Consider the following 21,781-nt stretch of genomic DNA (forward strand, 5'->3'; position numbering starts at 1 on the left):
AATCCAGTACGCATGTGTAGGATTTAAACCATCGGGGCAGCACACACCCCCAGACTCCACACCGAGCAGGCGCAATCGACGGACGCCTCTTCGACAACCCCACCCTTCTAAACGGCTTCGAAGCGACGAGGACACATTTGAATTTACAGCCCTGCCTCGAAATCAGTCCGCACCGCGAACGACGCGGCGGAGACGTTCAAATACACAGATAATACACGCGACGTCGCAACACTGTAGTGATAACAATGGCCGTGCGGGTGTTGATGCGGTTTTAATTTTAAATGTTTTCCTTTTTTGTGAGATTTTTTTCAGAACACCAACACAAAAATAAACCACAACACAAACACAAACAAGGAACAGAAGCTGTCAGCACTGCTTATAGATATTACAAGCATCCACATGACATAAAGTATAGAGTTTAAGTACATAATATATATATATATATATATATATATATATATATATATATATATATATAATATATAACACAAATGCATTGTTAAAAATTGTGAAAAGGCAAAAAAATAATTTAGCATCTGAAATATTTAAAACATTCATGTATTTCAGCATAAATTAGTATAAAATCTCTTGTACTTCTGCTGAATTTCTGAAAAAAATAAAGAAAAATAAATGAAATAAAATTAATGAATGAATTAATAAAATAAATGAAAAGAATTATGGCAATAATTTGGCATCTAAAATATTGAAAGCATTTATGTATTTCAGCATAAAAGTGATATAAAATATGCTTTTGTGGTTCTTAACCTCTGTTAATTACACAATCCTATAAATAACAAATCCTATAGTTTTCTTCTCTTGTACTTCTGCTGAATTTCTTTTAAAAACTTGAAATAAATAATCTAAAAAAATATTAAAATTGTAATAAAAAAAAATAAAAATTAAAAATTAAAATGGTCAAGTTATATGTGACAAAAAAATAATAAAATTAAATTAATGCCAATAATTTGGCATCTAAAATATTGAAAACAGTGATGTATTTCAGCATAAATATAAAATATGCTTAACGTCTGTTAATTACACAATCCTATAAATAAGAAATCCTATAGTTCTTTTCTCTTGTACTTCTGCTGAATTTCTTTTAAAAACTTGAAATAAATAATCTAAAAATTATTAAAATTGTAATAAATTAAATAAAAAAAAAATAAAAATTAAAATGGTCAAGTTATATGTGACAAAAATAATAAAATTAAATTAATGCCAATAATTTGGCATCTAAAATATTGAAAACATTTATGTATTTCAGCATAAAAGTAATATAAAATATGCTTTTGTGGTTCTTAACGTCTGTTAATTACAAAATCCTATAGATAACAAATCCTATAGTTTTTTCTCTTGTACTTCTGCTGAATTTCTTTAAAAAAACTGAATAAAATAAATAAGCTAAAAAATATTAATATTGTAATAAATTAAAGTTAAAAAAAAAAGAAAAGAAAATGGTCACGTTCTATGTGACAAAAATAATAAAATTAATGCCAATAATTTGGCATATAAAATATTTAAAACAGTGATGTATTTCAGCATAAAAGTAATATAAAATATGATTTTGTGGTTTTTAACCTCTATTAATTCAAGGTCTTCCTACAGTTTTTTCTCTTGCACTTGTCCAGAATTTCTTTACAAATAAACAAATAAAAAATCAAAAAAATATCATATTTTTAAGAAATTAATTTTCTTCTTAATTAAAATGATCACTCTTTTTGGAAAAAAAATAAATAAAAATAATAATAATAATAATAATAAAACTATTAAATAATAGTTTAATAAAAATAATATTAAAAATAAAATAATATTAAAACTATAATATTAATGGTAATAATTTTGCATCTAAAATATTTAAAGTATTTATGCATTTCAAGTTTTTTTCTCTTGTACTTCTTAAAAAATATTTAATACATATAAAATTTTCAAATGTATATATTAAAATTGTAATAAATATATTTTTTTTAAATGTAAAAATTAAAATGACCAATCTTTATGTGAAAAATTAATAAAATTAAATTAATGCCAATAATTTGACATCTGAAATATTTAAAGCATTTATGTATTTCAGCATAAAAGTTACAAAATATGCTTTTGTGGTTTTTAACCTCTGTTAATTGAAGGTCTTCCTACAAATCCTAGTTTTTTCTCTTGTACTTGTGCTGGATTTCTTACAAAATCAATCAATAAATAAAACATATAAAAAAATGTTTTTGTTTTTTTTTTAATAAAAAAAAAAGATAACTGAAAAATTTATAAAATTATATTAATGCTAATAATTTGGCATCTAAAATATTTAAAGCATTTATGTATTTCAGCATAAAAAGTAACGTAACATGCTTTGTGGTTCTGAATGTTCAAATCCTATAGTTTTTTTCTCTTGTACTTCTGCTGAATTTCTTTAAAAAAATATTAAATTAAAATTTAATTTTATATTATAATTTTATAATACAAATAAATATAATTAATTTTATATAAATTTTATATTTAATACATTTTTTATTAAAATGATCAATATGTGAAAAATGTCTAAAATTAAATTAATGTCAATCATTAAAATATTTTAAGCATTTATGTATTTCAGCATAACATTTATATAAAATATGCTTTTGTGATTTTTAACCTAATTAAATCTAAAAACATCAAAGATTACATTAAAATGTACAAAAAAAAAAACAACAATCATTACAAATAATCTTATCTTTTAAATACTTTCTTTCATTTATAAAAAAGAAAAACATATATGAAAAAAGTAGCATATGCAAAAAAAGCTGTTTTCTTGATGCCGCACATATGCAGAATGTATTCAGACAATCAAACAAACAGAATCTGCTGACAATTATTGAGAGACACATTAGAGAAAAAGCCATATTTTTTATGGCTTTTATTATCAATTACGTAACCCACTGCTTTAGTGCTGTGCCAAAAGAAGCCGCAAACCAACATTTTACAGCTAAACACAGTACACAAATACTTGAAGAAACTGATTGTATTATTTAGAATATGCAGCAATTTTACTTAATCTAAGTAAAACAAATTCATGCTCCAGTTTGAAATCAATTTGTTTATTGCAAATAATGACAAAAAAAATCCTGGAAATAAGGGAGCCCTAATGGCTAAATTGCCATCGTGCTTTCGAGGAAAAAACACCCATTCTCTGTTGATGATAATAAATCATAATCTGACATGCTGAAGAAGAAAGCAGCGATAAGCTCCTCCCACGGTGATTACGCAACCACTGCTTTGCCTTCAGCTCACGTGCAGCATGTGTAAGATGGGGGAAGCCCGGCACTGTCAGAACACACATCTCGTGTCGTGTGCTCACCATTGGTGTGCATTGCTGTCACACTGCATGCACAGTTGGTTAATCCATACAGTGACTTTTCAATGCTGCAAGTCTTGAATGTTACATTATTTAGTAAGTCTTTGGCATGCTTCTACATCACTCAAAGCCTAAACCCCATGTGAGGGGGTTGCTCGGTGTTGCAAAAGGTTATGTATGCATGCAATGTGGTTTGCAGCGGGGTTTCATCATTGCTTTGCCTGAGGCTGGGGTTATTTCTCCAAAGAACGGGCGGACAGATTGCTCACCGCCCGACGTGACACCTCCAACAGCTCCAGATTGACCACGAACATCTGAGGGGAATCAACTAGAAGAGTTTTTTGAACTTCAGTGTCAAGAAATGAAAGATGAAATACACTGGCATCTCGGAAGTTTGGAATGATTAAGATTAAGAAAGAAACCTCATGCTCAAGTCTGCAAAATACTATGAAAACAGAAATATTATGAAAAATTATTAAAATTGATGGCGAAACAGAATTTTCAGCATCATACTACAGTCTTCAGTGTCACATGATTCTTCAGAAATCATTCTAATATGCGGATTTGCTGCTCAAGAAACATTTCTGATTATTATCAGTGTTGATAATTGTGTTGTGCTACTTCATATTGTACTGCTTCACATTTTTCTGGAAACCATACTGTTGTTTTTTTTTTAGAATGAACAGAACGTTTATTAAACAGCATTTATTTGATACCAATTTTTTAACATTATAAAAGCCTTTACTGCTACTTTTAATTTAAGTAATGCACCCTTGCTTAAAAGTATTCATTTAATTTTTTTTTGTATTTACTAGGGATGAAACGATACCACTTTTTTACAAACCGATACGAGTACGATTATTTTCATTTGTGTACTTGCCGATACCGAGTACCGATACCTGATACTTCTTAGATTTGGTTTCAATGAAAGTGCAATTAATTTGGAGGGAGGTTTTATTTTTTGCCTATAGTAAGGATGAACACAAAAATCTTTAAAGGGGTCATCGGATGCCCATTTTCCACAAGTTGATATGATTCTTTAGGGACTTAATTAAAAGTCTATAATATACTTTGGTTAAAAATTCTCAATGGTAGTGTAAAACAACACCCTTTTTACCTTGCCAAAATGAGCTCTGCAAAAATCATCTCATTCTGGTCGAGGCTGCCTTAAATGCAAATGAGCTCTGCTCGCCCCACCCCTCTCTTCTCTCTGTGGAGTGACAAGCATGTTCACTTTTAGCGCGTTTAGCCACTAAACTTGCTAACTAGCACATTATTAGGAAAGGCGATCGCAAAGATTCATAAAAAACCCCTTATACTCACTTCTGCTGATGTCAGGAGTAAATGACGACCACTATGTTCATTATTACATCCAGCAACACAACACCTCAGTCACTCAATCAGAGATACACTTGTCTAACTTACATCCATGTTCCAGCGTCGAAACAAAGAGGGCCGACTTTCACAGCTGATCTGAGGTAAAACGCTCATGTCAATCAACTATCGTGGGAGCGGCCTCTGTGCGTGTGACACACCAACAGGAATCTGAGAATGGCTTGATTTGAAAAAGGAAATATTATTTTTACAGATTAATTAAAAACCACTGCATGGATTTTTATCATTATAGGGTAGATTTGTACATGTACTGCCAACACACATTAATGTTCAAACAACATGAAAAAGTGAACTTAGCATCCGATGACCCCTTTAACAGAAGGCTATTCCAAGCCATAAATATACACATTTTTTTGGTTTAACAAAAAAAAGGCAATGTCATCACTTTAGACAAAATGTAAACATAACCAGATAAAGGAAATAAAAAGTTTCATGTTGTTTGAACATTAATGTGTGTTGGCAGTACATGTACAAATCTACCCTATAATGATAAAAATCCATGCAGTGGTTTTTAATTAATCTGTAAAAATAATATCCCCTTTTTCAAATCCAGCCATTCTCAGATGCCTGTCGTTGTGGCGTCACACCCACAGAGGCCGCTCCCACGATAGTTGATTGACATGAGCGTCTTACCTCAGATCAGCTGTAACAGTCCAGTAACTTTCCATGTTTCGATGCCGGAGCAGGGATGTAAGTTAGACAAGAATATCTCCGATTGAGCGATTGAGGTGTTGTGTTGCTGGATGTAATAATGAACATAGTGGTCATCGTTTACTCCCGACATCTGAGCCACTGAAGATGCAGTAGATTACGTTTGTTTGTGAAGGGAATGCGCCTCCCGATCTACATATATCCGTCTATGTTCGCGCGAATCATTCGTGATCCAGCTTCACTTACAGCAGAAGTGAGTATAAGTGTTTTTTAATGAATCTTTGCGATCGCCTTTCCTTATAACATGGTAGTTAGGAAGTTTACCGGCTAAACGTGGCTAAATGCGGCTAATGTAAACAAGACCGTCTTTCCACAGAGAGAAGAGAGGGGCGGGGTGAACAGAGCTCATTTGCATTTAAAAGAACAACCCCTTAGAATGAGATGATTTTTGCAGAGCTGATTTTGACAAGGTAAAAAGGGTGTTGTTTTACAAAACCATTGAGAATTTTTAATCAAAGTGTATTATAGACTTTTCATTAAGACCCTAAAGAATCATATCAACTTGTGGAAAATGGGCATCCGATGACCCCTTTAACAAAAAGGGAGCAGAACTATTACTCATTAGCATTCAGTTACACAAAGTCTCAAAACAGCCTCCTGCTTTTAAGTACACAAACTTTCACTTAAACTACGTGGCACTATTCTACTATTAAACAAATCAACACACTGTTGTTAAATGACTATTAACAAACAATGTTGCAAGAATATGTATAATGTTTGTTGGTTAACTTCATTTATCAAATAATTACAGTCAAACCAAAATTTATTCAGATACCTTTTCTCACATTATCAGACATTTTTCACATTATCATAACCTGTGTCCTGCACCCACTAGTAAAAAAAAATTAGGTGGTGTATATCTGGTGTCTGAATAATTTTTGGTTTGACTATATATCCCTTAGTTACTTTTATTTTTACACTTAATTATGCCCATTAAAATATGTTCTGTTACTTTCACTGTTCAAATTTATTTATTTATTTTTTTGCTCTAATAGCATTAAACATTGCAGCGGCTTAGTACTGTAATCACGCATTCTGTTGTAATAATGCAGGGAATCACTCGTTATGAATTTCCTAGCGTTGATACTGAATGTTTAACATTATGTTACTTGCATACATATACTTCGTAGACATCCTTAATCTATAATGACTCAATTCTGCTGTTGTTCTGTTGTCAGTGTTTCTTTGCCTGAATACGCACTTGTCACATGCTGTGTGGTATCGGCATTTGGTATCGGGGCATTTTAACAAGTACGAGTACAGGAGCTCAGTATCGGGAACGGTGCATCCCTAGTATTTACCCCAAACTTTTGAATGGTAGTGTATCATGGTTTACATAAAATTGTTAAGCAATGTTAAGAAGTGTTTCTTAAGCATATTAAATCATTATATGTCAGAATGATTTCTGAAGGATCATGTGACACTTTAGACTAAATCAATGATGCTTAAAATTCAGCTTTGCATCACATGAATTAATTTCATTTTAAAATATATTAAAAAATATTAAAACAGTTATGTTATATTGTAATAATGTTTCAAAATTATATGTTTTTTTACTCAAAATCAATAATAAAAAAAGAACAAATTATTACAGACTTTTGGCCTACAGTGTATACAGTTGAAATCAAAAGTTTTCTATTTTAATATATTTACATATATAAAAAACAATTATTTTATATTGTAATAATATTTTACAATTTTACAGTTTTTTACTATTTTTGATCAAAAACATTTTTCAAAAAAAATAAATAAAAAACTAATTATTGCAAACTTTTGGCCTACAGTGTATACAGTTAAAGTCAAAAGTTTTCTATTTGAATGTATTTACATATATTAAAATAGTAAAAAAAAAAAAAAAAAAAAACTGTAAAATTGTAAAATATAATTACAATATAAATAACTTTTTTTCTATTTTTGATCAAAAACATTTAAAAAAAAAATAAAAAAATAAGAAACAGAAATTATTACAAACTTTTGGCCTACAATGTATACAGTTACAAAAAAAAAAAAAAAAAAAAAAAAAAAAAAAAAACTAGTTTAATATATTGACATATATTAAAATAGAAAACAGTTATTTTATGTTGTAATACTATTTCACAATTTTACTCTTGTTTTTAAAAAAAAAAAACTGTTTTTTTTATTAAAAATAAATTGAAAATATATATATATATATATATATTACAAACTTTTGCCCTACAGTTTATACAGTTGAGGTCAAAAGTTTACATCCCCTTTTCAGAATCTGCAAAATGTTAATTATTTTACTAAAATAAGAGGGATCATACAAAATGCATGTTATTGTTTATGTAGAACTGACCTGAATAAAATATTTTATTTAAAATACGTTAACATATAGTCCACCAGAGAAAATAATAATTGAATTTATAAAAATGACCCCGTTTGAAAGTCCAGAAGGAGCCAGGGGTTGAAAACTTTTGAACCGATTGTACATTTTACTAATTTTGCCTAAATATCATATTTTTTTCCATTTAGTACTGCCTTTCAGAGGCTACAGAAGATACTTACATGTTTCCCAGAAGATAAAATAAGTTACATTTACCCTGATCTTCAAATTCAAAAGTTTTCACCCCCCGGCTCTTAATGCATTGTGTTTCCTTCTGGAGCATCAGTGAGTGTTTGAATCTTCTGTAATAGTTGCATACGAGTCCCTGAGTTGTCCTCAGTGTGAAAGGGTTCAAATCACAGAAATGCTAAAAAATATAAAAATTTGTGGGACCTGTAGGATTTTTCTGAAGAACAGCTGGACTCATAAACAACTATCACTAAACAAAAAACACAGCTGTGGATCATTCAGGTAACAACACAGTATTAAAAATCAAGTGTATGTAAACTTTTGAACGGGGTCATTTTTATAAATTCAACTATAATTTTCTCTTGTGGACTATATGTAAACATCTTTTATGTGAAATATCTTATTCAGGTCAGTACTAAATAAACAATAACATGTATTTTGTATGATCCCTCTTATTTTGGTAAAATAATTAACATTTTGCAAAATCTTAAAGGGGGATGTAAACTTTTGACCTCAACTGTATCTAATACATATGCTTAAAATAAAAAGCTGAATTATTAAAAAGATAGTTGTGAAACTATTGCACAACTTTCTCAGTATGACACTATAGACAACGGGATGTTTATAAGCAATTTATATGACCTTCCACATTCCAGAGTAAATGAACACAACCCTTTTCACTGCTGACAGTGCTGACATACAACACATAACTCTTGCCATACTTCATACATTAGGCCTGAAGGTATTATGAGAGCCCACCTGCTGCGTGTCAAAACATGTCGGCGATGGTAAATGATGACGTTACAAGCATAACTTATATACAAAAACAGCTGTAGCTATTTGGATTGAGTTGAATTTGTGTCATAATGCTGTTGTACATTAAATGCAGAAAAGATATGGTACTACCACCATGATGTGCATGATCTCTACATACAGTATGTATCTTACAATGAAGTATAAAAGCAAAACAAAAGAAATTGTACATGTAAATAACCAACGCTGTCCTTTTAAGGCAAGGCATGCGCTTCTATTTCTTTGAGAGCAGCATTCGCTCTCTGGATACTTCTGGTTATTGATCTAATACTTCATTTTGACAGCTTCATGCACTGACCCTACTGCATATCACCCCTGCCAACAGTTGACTGAAAAGTCAAACGTCACGGGGAAAAAACTGTTTGACAGAAGGTGCATTTAGTTGTGCGTTTGTTAAGATAGAATCAACTAAAGGCTTTATGGTAATGACAAATGAAGACGTTTAATCATAAACCCATTGAGTGTTATGACAACATAATTTACACAATGTGCCCCTGTTGAAATTCATCCAACTTAATTTCTTAAACCTTCTAAACACTCCACTTTTGGCGGTTAAAAATTGAGACATAAATCAGTAAACACAACACCAGTTTTTAAACTGAAATCTTCGTTCATAACACTTAAACATTTTACTTTAAAGGAGAAGTCCAAAACGAAGATTCACATATAATGTACTCACGCCCTTGTCATCCAAGATGTTCATGTCTTTCTTTCTTCAGTCATAAAGAAATTATGTTTTTTGAGGAAAACATTTCAGCATTGTTCTCCATATAATGGACTGATATGGTGCCCCGATTTTGAACTTCCAAAATGTAGTTTAAATGCGGCTTCGATATAGGACGATTTTGAAGTTGAGGGAGAACATGAGATGGGAGTTTTTTAACATACCCTAACTGTTAGGGATGCAACAATGCAGTCCAAGGTTCAATACATACCTCGGTTTTTAACCACGGTTTTCGGTTCGGTTCGGTTTTGATAGCTTGCCACATCAGAGTGTTTTTTTGCATCTAATTAACAACAAAATACTTCTGTAAACCTCTGTACACTGGAAAACGCATGGATTATTAAATGTCTGCTTAATATTCTTTTGAAAGAGGTATTATTTTTCAGATTTTTACGCAAAATAGGATGGGTTTCATTCATACTGGATGCCAGAGGGCCCTGCGAGCAGAAAATCCACATGTGTCAAAGAAGTATCACTGATTAAGTTCCGTTCCAGCTTCTCTAATATCGATAAAGGCATAATGTTAAACGTTTTGAATGATTTAATGTAAGTACAATAAACACTCGTCTACAGTTATATATGGTTTATCTTTGTTCTTTAAGCATCTCGGGTATTTTCATAATGATATTTGTAAGCCATAATCGACATACAGTATAGAATATATTTTCTGCCTCATTCTATGATAAGAAGCCACATCAGATCAGAAAATGAAGTTATTTCAAACACTCGACTGATGCTGTGAAGTAAAAATAAGTTATGATGTTCTCTTTTGTTGGACAACAAGTTTAGAAAGGCTTATCATTGCATTTCATTAGAAGGGAAGATGCTCTGCAAGAGTTGATTTTTCCAATAAAAATGGGGAAGTTATGGGCACACACTGCAATTTTCGAGAGAAATAAAACAAGGAAATTATTTAAATGCAAAACCAAAAAGACGCAATTCACACACGCGTACTGAACCGTGGATGTTGTACCAAACGGTTCGATATTATATTAAGTATTGTGACATCCCTAATAACTGTTATGAACCAGAAAAAAACAGTCCAGGCAGAGTAAGACAAGACGAGCGTTTGGCATTAAAAGTATATAAATTGTATTATTTTTATTCAAATAATGGATTGTTACACTAGATAAGACCCTTCTTTCTCAGCTGGGATCGTTTACAACTGCATTTGGGATCGTTTGAAACCGCATTTAAACTGTATTTTGGAAGTTCAAAATCGGGGCACCATATAAGTCCATTATATGGAGAAAAATCCTGAAATGTTTTCCTCAAAAAACAATTTCTTTACGACTGAAGAAAGAAAGACATGAACATCTTGGATGACAAGGGGGTGAGTACATTATCTGTAAATTGTTGTTCTGGATTTGGACTTCTCCTTTAACTAGGAATATTTATATTTTTTCCAGTTTTCAGAAATTTTGACAGTCCAAATAGACAGAATGGCAAATTCACATTTTGGATCACATGATTGATGGTTCTGCTGTTGTCACAAGTCTAATCTATCGTCTCTTCTGAGCCTTAACTCGGACAGCCTTGTATCCAGCACGTCCAGAAAGTCCATATTTTGCAGACACATTGTTACTGTCTTGACGAAGAGGTTGTTAATAGGAAGCGTCTGGATGATGGTAGCAGCTGTCTGCCATGTGTATCTCATCTTATCTCATCTGAGACACTGTATGATTTCTCATAGTAGCTGTTTTTGCACTTCATAAATGTACGTGCTATATAATATAAATCAATTCTTTATCTTGTAGAATTGAGTTGTTATTATTGTGTAATGTTTAACGCAATCTCTGTATACAAAGCTTTTCCCTCAAAAAACGTTCCCTCAAAAATTTGTTATGCAGTCTTAATGGGCAAAAGATGGTAAAATTGTTTCTGTGGAAGTGTGGAGGCTGGGCTTACCACAGGATCAGAGCACAAACGGTATTAACGCTTTCCTTGTTTTTGGATAGTCTTCGAATTTTGTGAGATACCACCTGTAAAATAAAATGACACAATAAACAACAATCTCAGATACTGATGTCATCATACAACAAAAATAATTATGGGTTAATCTGTATATAACAGAAAAAAAAACAAATAAAAATATATATACATTTTCTTTTAATAATTAAAGATAATTTAAGTAGTTAAATATTTATTTAGTTGTTGAAATCAATTCTAATTTTAGTTAATATAGTTTGTATTAATGTTTTGCATTAGTTTTCATTTTTTCTACCAGTCAAAAGTTTTTGAACAGTAAAATGTTTAATGCTTTTTAAAGAAGTCTTTTTTTTTGCTCACCAAGCCTGCATTTATTTGAATCAAAATACAGCAAAAACAGTAATATTGTGAAATATTATTACTATTTAAAATAACTGCTTTCAATTTGAATACATTTTAAAATATAATTTATTCCTGTGATTTCAAAGCTGAATTTTCAGCATCATTACTCCAGTCTTCAGTGTCACATTATCCTTCAGAAATCATTCTAATATGCTGATTTGCTGTTCAAGAAACATTTTTATTATTAAGGGAAGAAATGATAGAAATTAATACTTTTATTTAGCAAGGATGCTTTAAACTGATCAAATGTGATGATAGACATTTATAATGTTACAATTTAGAATGTTCTTCTGAACTTTCTATTAGTCAAAGAAACAATTCTACTCAGCTGTTTTCAACATAATAATAATAATAATAATAATAATAAATGTTTTTATTTTAATTTTTAATTTTTATTTTTTTAAAGCAAATCAGACTATTAGAATGATTTCTAAAGGATCGTGTGACTGCAACAATGATGCTAAAATTTGGATTTTGAAATCACAGGAATAAATTACATTTTAAAATATAGAAAACATATTTTAAAAAGTAAAAATATTTTAAATGTTTATTGTTTTTGCTGTACTTTGGATCAAATAAATGCAGTCTTGGTGAGCAGAACAGACTTCTTTAAAAAACATTACAAATCTTTTGACTGGTAGTGTACGTCTATGTCATTTTTCAGAAATGAAAACACAAAAACTAACAATTCAAAACCAGAATTATTGTGGGGACAATGTAGTCAGTAAGTCTCAGTGTAGTCTTAAAAATGCCCTAAAATAGGCTTCATATTCCTATTTACTTATTTATCATGTAATTTTTTTTTCCAATTTAATTCTTGAATTATGACTCAGACATATGAGAGTTGAAAGCATACAAAAGTTTTTTTTTTTTATAATTGCAATCACATTGTGCAAGAATGCATTGTTTCATATGGTAATGTCTTACTTGTGGTGGTCCATTCCTCTGCTGGACAGCACAATGAAAGTGTAGAGAGCAAAAGCTGCACTATGTATCGAGTGACCGGCCAGAGCAAATCCAGCCCATTCCACAATCTCACCAAAGAAGTTAGCTCCTGACACAAACTCAAACAAGCCTCCTACAAACAGAAAATAGTTATGAGTTAAGAGACATTTGAATAGAAGACATCTGTTTACAAAGCAATAAGAAACACTTTCAAATCCTTGAGACTTATTAAGTGTGAAACCATCTGACCAGCATGCTGTCTGCTTTAATATGTCAAACAAAAAGCATGTCTGATTCATCACGTCAGTCATCACTTATGCATCGCATTAATCAAAAACAAGCCTTAGGATGCTAAACAACACTGACATAACAAAATCATTTTAAATCCACTCGTTTTGTGTAAACAATTCAATCTATTAGCAGACTCAATTAATTTTTGTTGCTCAGATTCACTTTATTTGTAATGTGCAAAGTGATTTTTTTTTTTTGGCATTTAAATTTTTTTGAGGGCTGGGAATCGTTCAAAAAATTTTTATATCGATGCCGATACCGATACCGGTTCCTGAACGATATTTTTTTCAATATTTTATGAAATCAATTTTAAAGGGGTCATCGGATGCCCATTTTCCACAAGTTGATATGATTCTTTAGGGTCTTAATAAAAAGTCTATAATACACTTTGGTTAAAAATTCTCAATGGTAGTGTAAAACAACACCCTTTTTACCTTGTCAAAATCAGCTCTGTAAATATCATCCCATTCTGGTTGAGGTTGCTTTAAATGCAAATGAGCTCTGCTCGCCCCGCCCCTCTTTTCTCTCTGTGGAGAGACCAGCCTGTTTACTTTAGCCGCATTTAGCCGCGTTTAGCAGCTAAACTTGCTAACTAGCACATTATTAGGAAAGGCGATCGCAAAAATTCATAATAAACCCCTTATACTCACTTCTGCTGTAGGTGAAGCTGGATCACGAATGCTTCGTGCGAACATAGACACATTTATGTAGATCGGGAGGCGCATTCCCTTCACAAACAAACATAATCTACTGCATCTTCAGCGGCTCAGATGTCTACATTCACATTTTAAAATGCATACCTCAGACAGAATTATAATTTCTATTCATTTTCCACAAATTTACTGACAAGCACTAGCACCTTCCAGCGCTGTCTGTCGGTATGTATAACGTTATATGCCTTCTCTTTTCTGCAGTCGCTGTTCTGACATATTTCAACAACATTACACGGCCAAAACACACATTCGACGGCAAACGGAAGTTATTACAAACACTCGCTGGTAATTTAAAATGAGTTTTGAGTAAAAGTGGAATATAAATCTTATTTATTGTCTTATGTAGCATCATGCTACAGTGTTTGTAAATGATCACGTGACGCACACTTTCAGTCGTGTAGTATGGACAGATATTTCTGAAATGCTAGTATGGATGAGTACTGTTTTAATTTTTTAAACAAAAACGCACTAGTGTAAACATAACCTTTCATCTAAGAGGGTTGTAATGCTGTTACGCTACAGCCTCACGTGTGAGCCACATCTCTGAGTGTAACCGGTGTAAACTAGCAGGCGTGTTCGATTTTGTCGTGGCTCTGCACTTTGTATGCTTTCGGATCGCTCTTGTGGATGCGCCGCACGGGGACGGTTTGTTGCTGCGTAGAACAAAGTGCACGCGCAGCAAATTAGTTGAACTTTTCAAGTATATATAACTGCAGATCTCCAAAATGGGGCGGAACTCCAAAAGTGGGCAAAATCTCCAAAATGGGGCGTGGTCTCATTGTGCAAAGACTTTCCCCATTGGCTGAAGCTTCAGCCTATTGTTATTGACTAACATTTCAAATCTAAATTTTAAAAATTAAACATAGTTTGTAGTTGATCTCAAATATAATAAACTAGGGTTGTCAAAAGGTACCGGGTTCAGTACTTTCGGTACTGAAATTTTAAAAACGTCCATTTCCCGTTTGAAAGCCACGTGTGTCAGTGGATCCCTAATACATCTGCATATAGACGGATCCGCTGACAGATGTGGCTTTCTCCCGTTTGGCTTATGTATGAGCGCTCTGTGAGGAGCGTGAAGCGCTTATCATTGTAGCCAATCAGTCATGTCTGTTGAGCGCGTGAACACTATGGCCAATCAGCCATGTTTAAAAATCGACTCAGCAGCGATTTTTGAGCAGGTAATGGACATTTTTTTTAAATTTCAGTACCGAAAGTACCGAACCTGGTACCTTTTGACAACCCGATAATAAACTATTCTATATAAATAAATATGCTCAGTGAGAGCAGAGCCCCAAAGCTTGTGGCCAGTGGTTAATGATATAAACGGGAATCACCCACGAGCTCTCACGCGAGCAGAGGAAAGGCTTTACTCTATCACTTTGTTTTAAGCAACAGGGGCGTCTCGGGACTTGAAATTTGCAGGGTAGGAGTGGGTAGTGCCGCTGGATGTAGCTAAAAAGGTCCAATTTTCCGGTGAGGTCCGGTTGGGGCCCGACAGTGTCATATCGCATAATCTTATTAACTGTTTATCTGCCACGCTATTCAGCACCAATCCTGCTGTGCAGTCAGTTTCACTGGGTAAGGTTAAGGATAAGGTGTGGGGTAGGTGTAGGGGTTAGCTTTCTGTAGCATAGTGTAGGAAATCAACACTGTGATTGACACAACCAATAAAATCTTTAGAATTAGCTGTGGGGCGGGGTTTGCGCCGAAGTGGATTGGGGGGGAAAAATTGTGCATGCGTGTCACGTGCCTGTCTGTCAAAGGGAGGAAGCCACGCCCTATTTTGGAGCACCCACCCCGTTTTGGAGTTCCCGCCCCTATTTGGAGATCTCCAGGCTGCAGTTATACCCCTCTCTAACTTTTGCCGCTGCGCATTCCGCGTTTCAGTGTGAAAACTGCCAATCTGCGCGGCACCGCTTCTAGTCGAACACACCTAGTGCTGCAGGCTTGATGAGATTAACCCCATAGGTATTGAAGTTTGGTACTGAACTACAAGAGGCTTTTTCAATACTCAGTGGTATCGAGGCATTTCGGTCGGTGCCTAAAAAGTATCGAACTCGATACCCAGCCCTAATAACCTGTGAAGCCTTCAAAATAACCTTTGCTTCAAAAAAAAAAAGAAAAATGTATGTAGTAAGAGATGACTGCATTTGCATCTTGCATGGACACTAACCGTATGGGAAAGGAGAAAGAAGTATATGTCACAAACTATTAGGATCTGTGGAGTGGGGTGGTCCTGACAAGTTGCTGAGGCAATGAGTCATAAACAGAAAGGGCATCTATTTTTATTTTCTTTCAGAGTCAAAGCCAGATTCAAAGCAAAACAGGCTTTTTTTGCATTGCATTAACACTCAAACCAGCACTGAAGCGGACGCCTTAGCACTGACCAGCTATTTGAGCTGACAGCACTGAGCTGCATGGATGCGCTATGTTTCAAATGATTTGTGTTCTCTTCTGAATGCTCTTCGATATGTGTATTAGCACTGCATTATCAATTAAGAATATTCATATATTATGATAGAATGAAAAGGTAAAGCTGCATGACACATGTAATAATGCTGTGCACCAACACTTCATTTCAGTGTAAGATTTTAGGCCACACTTCCCACTCTAACACATTTGCAATTCATAAATGGTGCTGTCAGTATGATAATCGTTGCATTACCTCTAGGTATCTTATAGCCTGTCTCTCCAGGCTTGCGGAGGTTCCTGAGAATATGGTCAGAGTGAATATTAATGATCCATCCCACGAACCACAGAGAAGATCCTGAAAAAACATTCAGATGTACATTCAGAATATGCTCACCATTGTAAAAAAAAGTCAAAATACAGTAAAAACTGGAATATTGTAAAATATCACTACAATTTATTACAATTTAAAATAACAGTTTTCTGTTTGAATATAGATTATATTTTAAAATGTAATTTTACTGTGACGCAAAGCTGAATTTTTAGCATCATTACTCCAGTCTTCAGTGTAACATGATCGTTCAGAAATCATTTTAATATACTGATCTGCTGCTCAAGAAACATTTATTGTTATTATTATCAGCACAGAAAACAGTTCTGCCACATAATATTTTTATGGAAACCGTGATACATTTTTAATACATTTTTTGATCAATACAAAAGCTCAATAAAATATTAATTTATGAAGAAAAAAAGCATACAATGTATACCAATATGTAGTCAAAATGATATATTTAATCTATACTTTAACAAATTGATTTCTACAAAAGCCTGTAGGGAATACAGATGAATACTCAGAATGGCTAATAATATTCGGTCAACCATGACAGGTCAGCTAGAGTTCAGAGAGATTACCAATATCTATACCAGTGGCATGTAGTGGTGCTCTGAAATAAGGCAGCAAAGTGCATACATTTTTTTTTTGTTTGATTAAATGTAAATTCATGTCTTAGTCACATTGTCTTGGTTAAATAATCCTTACACTACCAGAATAAAAATCTATATTGTATTTTTACAACTATTTAATAATAGGCTACTCTACGTATTAAAACCAAGTATAAATCTCATCAGTTTAGTGTTTTTTGGCATTTCACATTTATTCCAAAATAATAACTCAAGCAGTAACAATTTCAAAAATATTTTTCATTTTATTTATGTACTGATGTTCAGCTGTTCTTTTTCATAATAAACTTATTTTCATCAGTCATCAGAGCTCGGGTAAACACTGGTAACAGACACAGAGATTTACCATTAAATTCACCAAGCTGATTTCTCACAAAAAAAAAAAAAAACACAGATCATGTTTACAGGCAATTTGAAGCTTGATTTTGACTTGACAAAGTGGTGAGTTGTGTGTGAATTGTTTATTTACTAATTCTAATTAGTCTTCCCATTAAAGGAGAAGTTCACTTCCAAGAAATTATGTTTCTTGGGGAAAAAAATCAGGAATTATCTCCATATAGTGGACTTCTATGGTGCCCGCAAGTTTGAACTTCCAAAATGCAGTTTAAATACAGATTTAAAAGGCTCTAAACGATCCCAACAGAGGAAGAAGGGTCTTATCTAGCAAAATGATCGTCATTTTCTAAACAAATTGACAATTTATACACTTTTTAACCTCAAACGTTCGTCTTGTCTAGGTCTGTTTTTTTATTCGGTTCAAAGCGGTCATGACAGTTAGGGTATGTTGAAAAACTCCCATCTCGTATTCTTCCCCAACTTCAAAATCGTCCTGCATCGCTGCAGAAGACCCAACCCAGTGTTTGCAAAGTTAACATACAGAGAAGATCACACATCCTTTACAAAAAAAAGGGTAAAACAGCGATGTAGGATGATTTCGACGTTGAAGAAGAAAATTAGATTTTCGACATACCCTAACTGCATTGACCCAGATTACACAGATTACGCATGTGCATCGCAGAGATGAGACACAAGGAGAGTTTGAGGTTAAAAAGTATATAAATTGTCAATTTGTTTAGAAAATAACCGATCGTTTCGCTAGATAAGACCCTTCTTCCTTGGCTGGGATCATTTAGAGCCATTTAAAGCTGCATTTAAACTGCATTTTGGAAGTTCAAACTTGGGGGCACCACTGAAGTCTACTATATTGAAATCCTGAAATGTTTTCCTCAAGAAACATAATTTCTTATTGACTGAAAAAAGAAAGACATGAACATCTTGGATGACAAGGGGGTGAGTACATTATCTCTAATTTTTTGTTCTCCTTTAACCATTTTGCATTTATTTGAAAATAATAACTCAAGGCAGTAACAATTTAAAATATATATTTAATTTAAACAATTATATATTTTATTTCTAAAATGATGTTCAGATTTTTCATATTATTTTCGGATCATCAGTCATCAGAGATCTGTAAACATTGGTCACAGACATATAGCATGAGATATACCTTTAATTTCACCAAGCTGACTCCTCGCTAAAAACCCACAGATCATGTTTTCAGGCCATTTGACGCTTGATTTTGACTTGACAAGTGGTAATATCTAAATGCATGTGTTGTTTACTTACTAGAAGTCCACTTCCAAAACAAAGATTCACATATAATGTACTCACCCCTTTTCCTGGTTCATGACAGTTAGGGTATGTCGAATAACACCCATCTCATGTTCTTCCTCAACTTCAAAATCATCCTATATCGCTGTTTTACCTTTTTTGTTAAGGGTGTTTGATGATCTTTACATGTTCACTTTGCAAAGACTGGGTCGGTACTTCTGCAGCGATGATTTTAAAAATAAGTTTTAAAGTTGAGGGAGAAAATACAATTGGAGTTTTTCAACATACCCTAACTGTCTTGAGCCAGAATACACAGAGTTCAGGGAGAACAAGACAAGACAAGGGATTGTGATTAAAAAGTACTTAAATTGTATTTTTTAAATAAAAAATAACAGATTGTTTCGGTAGAAAAGACCCTTCTTCCTCGGCTGGGATTATTTACAACCACATTTGGGATCGTTTGAAGCCGCATTTTAACTGCATTTTAGAAGTTCAAGCTCGGGGCACCATATCAGTCCATTATATGGAGAAAAATGCTGAAATGTTTTCCTCAAAAAACATAATTTCTTTACGACTGAAGAAAGAAAGACAACCTGTTTTGGAAGTGGACTTCTCCTTTAATTAGTCTTCCCATTAACGCAATTATATTGTTCATTCAGGCTGATCACGAAACACAATAGATGGGATTTATCACGTGAAACAATTACACCCAGTCATAACCCTGATCCAGTCATACTGTGATGGAGGCATTGCCTCCTCTCACGTGACTTTCCCCCATTCATTCTCAATGGGCTCAGGGGAGGTGAGAAAGATGCAGACTCCTGCTGTAACTTTACCTCATTGGTGTCATTGTTGGACAGTTTTACTTTAGAAAAACTAGTGATTTATACATGTATTCTGTAATACTTTGTAATATTTGGGTTGTTCTATACCCTGCAGTGGTCAGTGTTCGAGTAGTATTTATGTCTCTTTCATGACCAACAGAGTCAGTAAATATGCTATGTCATGTCACGGGTAGTGATGGATACATTTCAACATCATCTTTTAAAAAGTTTATAGAAACAGACAATAGATTCTATCTTATATGAAAGAGAACAAACAAAATGATAGAAAGACACTGAATATTTACTCACTGGCACCCACCTATGATGAAACAGGGATGTGTAACCCAACCAGGTGGGTAATCTGCATAGTGGCTCAAATATCTTGCCTGCAGGTACCCATTATAGATGCAGAAGACAAAGGCCAGGATAAATGAGATGAATGGTGTGGATTTCCCTCCTCGAATTAAAAATGGGTAAATGAGGGCCCTAGGAGCAACAAATGCCTCAGTTCATGTTAAAAATAGATATTGTGTAAAACAGACACTGGCATGACAATATAAGATTATGCACTCAGGCATTTTCGTACATGTATAGATTATTATAACAAGGAAAAATCCTACCTTTGCACATAATGGCAAAACAACATGAGCAGAAGTAATTGGTTGGGCAGGTGCATTATCTTTGCACATGAACTCCACAGCACCAAACTCAAAGGCACCAGAAAAGCCGGCAGCTCCTGAACGAACCAGGCCAATTTGACATTCACAGGGAATCCATACCTGCTCGATGCATATCTGCCATAGGGAACGTGCTCAAAGAGTAAAGTCACAAAAGTTATGACTGCCATAACCATCATCAAGTACGATAAACAATCCAAAACGTACAGTTCTTGCTCCTCCGAGGAGAATAATGTCTCAAGAATAGCGTCCATAACTGCTATTCGAAACAGCGCTTTAGTAACAGAAAGGTTCAGGTAATGTTTTGTAACTCGTGCACAAAACAAACTGACACCATGGAGAAAAACCGGAAAGACCCGCCCATCACAACACGGGTTTCACCAATCAAGAAAAGCGGTGGGCGGGGCATATGACAAAACACGCCCTAATATATGCAAGTTGTTAAATTCTAACCAATAGAGAAAAGACAGTACTGCATAAGCGACTTATTTTAGTAGCTATTAAAATATATATTATATTATTATTGTTTATTCGTCTTTTACTGATGCTTGCCAAATTTAATATGTTACAAAAAACAGTATAATTATAATGAAATACAGAATGAAATACTAAATACAGAAAACATCCACAATGAAACCTAATGTTTTATATCATTCTGCCTATTTTTTGTTATTTTTTATAGTTGCATAAAAGACAGTACTGCATAAGAGACTTATTTTAGTAGCTATTAAAATATATATTTTATTGTTTATTCGTCTTTTACTGATGCTTGCCAAATTTAATATTTTACAGAAAACCGTATAATTATAGTGAAATACAGAATGAAATACTGAAATACAGAAAACATCCACGATGAAACCTCATGTTATATGTCATTCTGCCTTTTTTTTTATTTTTTATAGTTGCATAAAAGATAGTACTGCATAAGCGACTTATTTTAGTAACTATTAAGAGATAGATTTTATTGTTTATTCGTCTTTTACTGATGCTTGCCAAATTTAATATTTTACAGAAAAACGTAGTATAATTATAGTGACATACAGAATTTGAAATACTTATTTTTTATAGTTGTATTATTGTATGTTGTGATTTATTCTTATTAGGATTAACGGTCAAACGTTTAAAGGTAGAAAAAGAAAAGCTTCTGCATATAAGTCAGGCAATGACGCGGACGCCAAGGAAGGGGTCTTTCAGTCGGATGTGCGTGCGCTTGTTTAGATTGCGTCACGAACACGTGAATTCAGCAGGAGCTTAGAAGTGCAGTTTTTTAGATAGTCAGTCAAAACGCATCGCAGGTTTATATCCAGAGTTGTATGCGTGTCCAACATGGGCAGGAGAAACAGAAACAGACAAAGACCTCAGCAGAACAGAGATGGAAGACCAGAGGCGAAAAGAAGCAGAGATGATGCTGTGAGTTTGCTAACTGCTCTAGCTTCTTACTTTTCTGCCCAGTGCCAACACTGCAGATTCATTTCTGAATACAATTATATTAATATGTTGCACGGTGAATACACTTATC

General features: G+C 33.4%; 2 protein-coding genes across 2 annotated transcripts in view; one reads left to right on the forward strand and one right to left on the reverse strand.

Annotated features, from left to right (window-relative positions):
- Positions 1 to 3,086: 3,086 nt before the first annotated feature.
- Positions 3,087 to 20,597, reverse strand: srd5a1 (steroid-5-alpha-reductase, alpha polypeptide 1 (3-oxo-5 alpha-steroid delta 4-dehydrogenase alpha 1)). The gene is made up of 6 exons (XM_051136019.1): positions 20,206 to 20,597; positions 19,905 to 20,071; positions 16,444 to 16,545; positions 12,757 to 12,907; positions 11,407 to 11,480; positions 3,087 to 3,650 (listed from the first exon to the last, which is right to left on the reverse strand). Exons 1-5 carry the CDS (start codon positions 20,514 to 20,516, stop codon positions 11,414 to 11,416), a joined length of 798 nt encoding a protein of 265 aa, XP_050991976.1. The 5' UTR covers positions 20,517 to 20,597; the 3' UTR covers positions 3,087 to 3,650; positions 11,407 to 11,413.
- Positions 20,598 to 21,432: 835 nt separating this feature from the next.
- Positions 21,433 to 21,781, forward strand: part of nsun2 (NOP2/Sun RNA methyltransferase 2) — a 33,077-nt gene continuing 32,728 nt past the window's right edge. Inside the window, exon 1 of the mRNA XM_051136002.1 lies at positions 21,433 to 21,672. Within this exon, the coding sequence (XP_050991959.1) occupies positions 21,589 to 21,672 (84 nt within the window). The 5' untranslated portion in view covers positions 21,433 to 21,588. The remainder of the gene's footprint in view (positions 21,673 to 21,781) is intronic.

Source organism: Labeo rohita, chromosome 19 (assembly GCF_022985175.1).
Source record: "Labeo rohita strain BAU-BD-2019 chromosome 19, IGBB_LRoh.1.0, whole genome shotgun sequence".
NCBI classification, from domain to species: domain Eukaryota; kingdom Metazoa; phylum Chordata; class Actinopteri; order Cypriniformes; family Cyprinidae; genus Labeo; species Labeo rohita.

Excerpts from the sequence above, each read along its gene's own strand:
- srd5a1 (XM_051136019.1), bottom strand. The coding sequence starts at position 20,516 with ATGGACGCTATTCTTGAGACATTATTCTCCTCGGAGGAGCAAGAACTG. Across the intron at positions 16,546-19,904 it reads ACATCCCTGTTTCATCATAG|GATCTTCTCTGTGGTTCGTG; the intron begins GTGGGTGCCAGT and ends ATGTTTTTTCAG. Across the intron at positions 12,908-16,443 it reads AGGCTATAAGATACCTAGAG|GAGGCTTGTTTGAGTTTGTG; the intron begins GTAATGCAACGA and ends TTCTGTTTGTAG.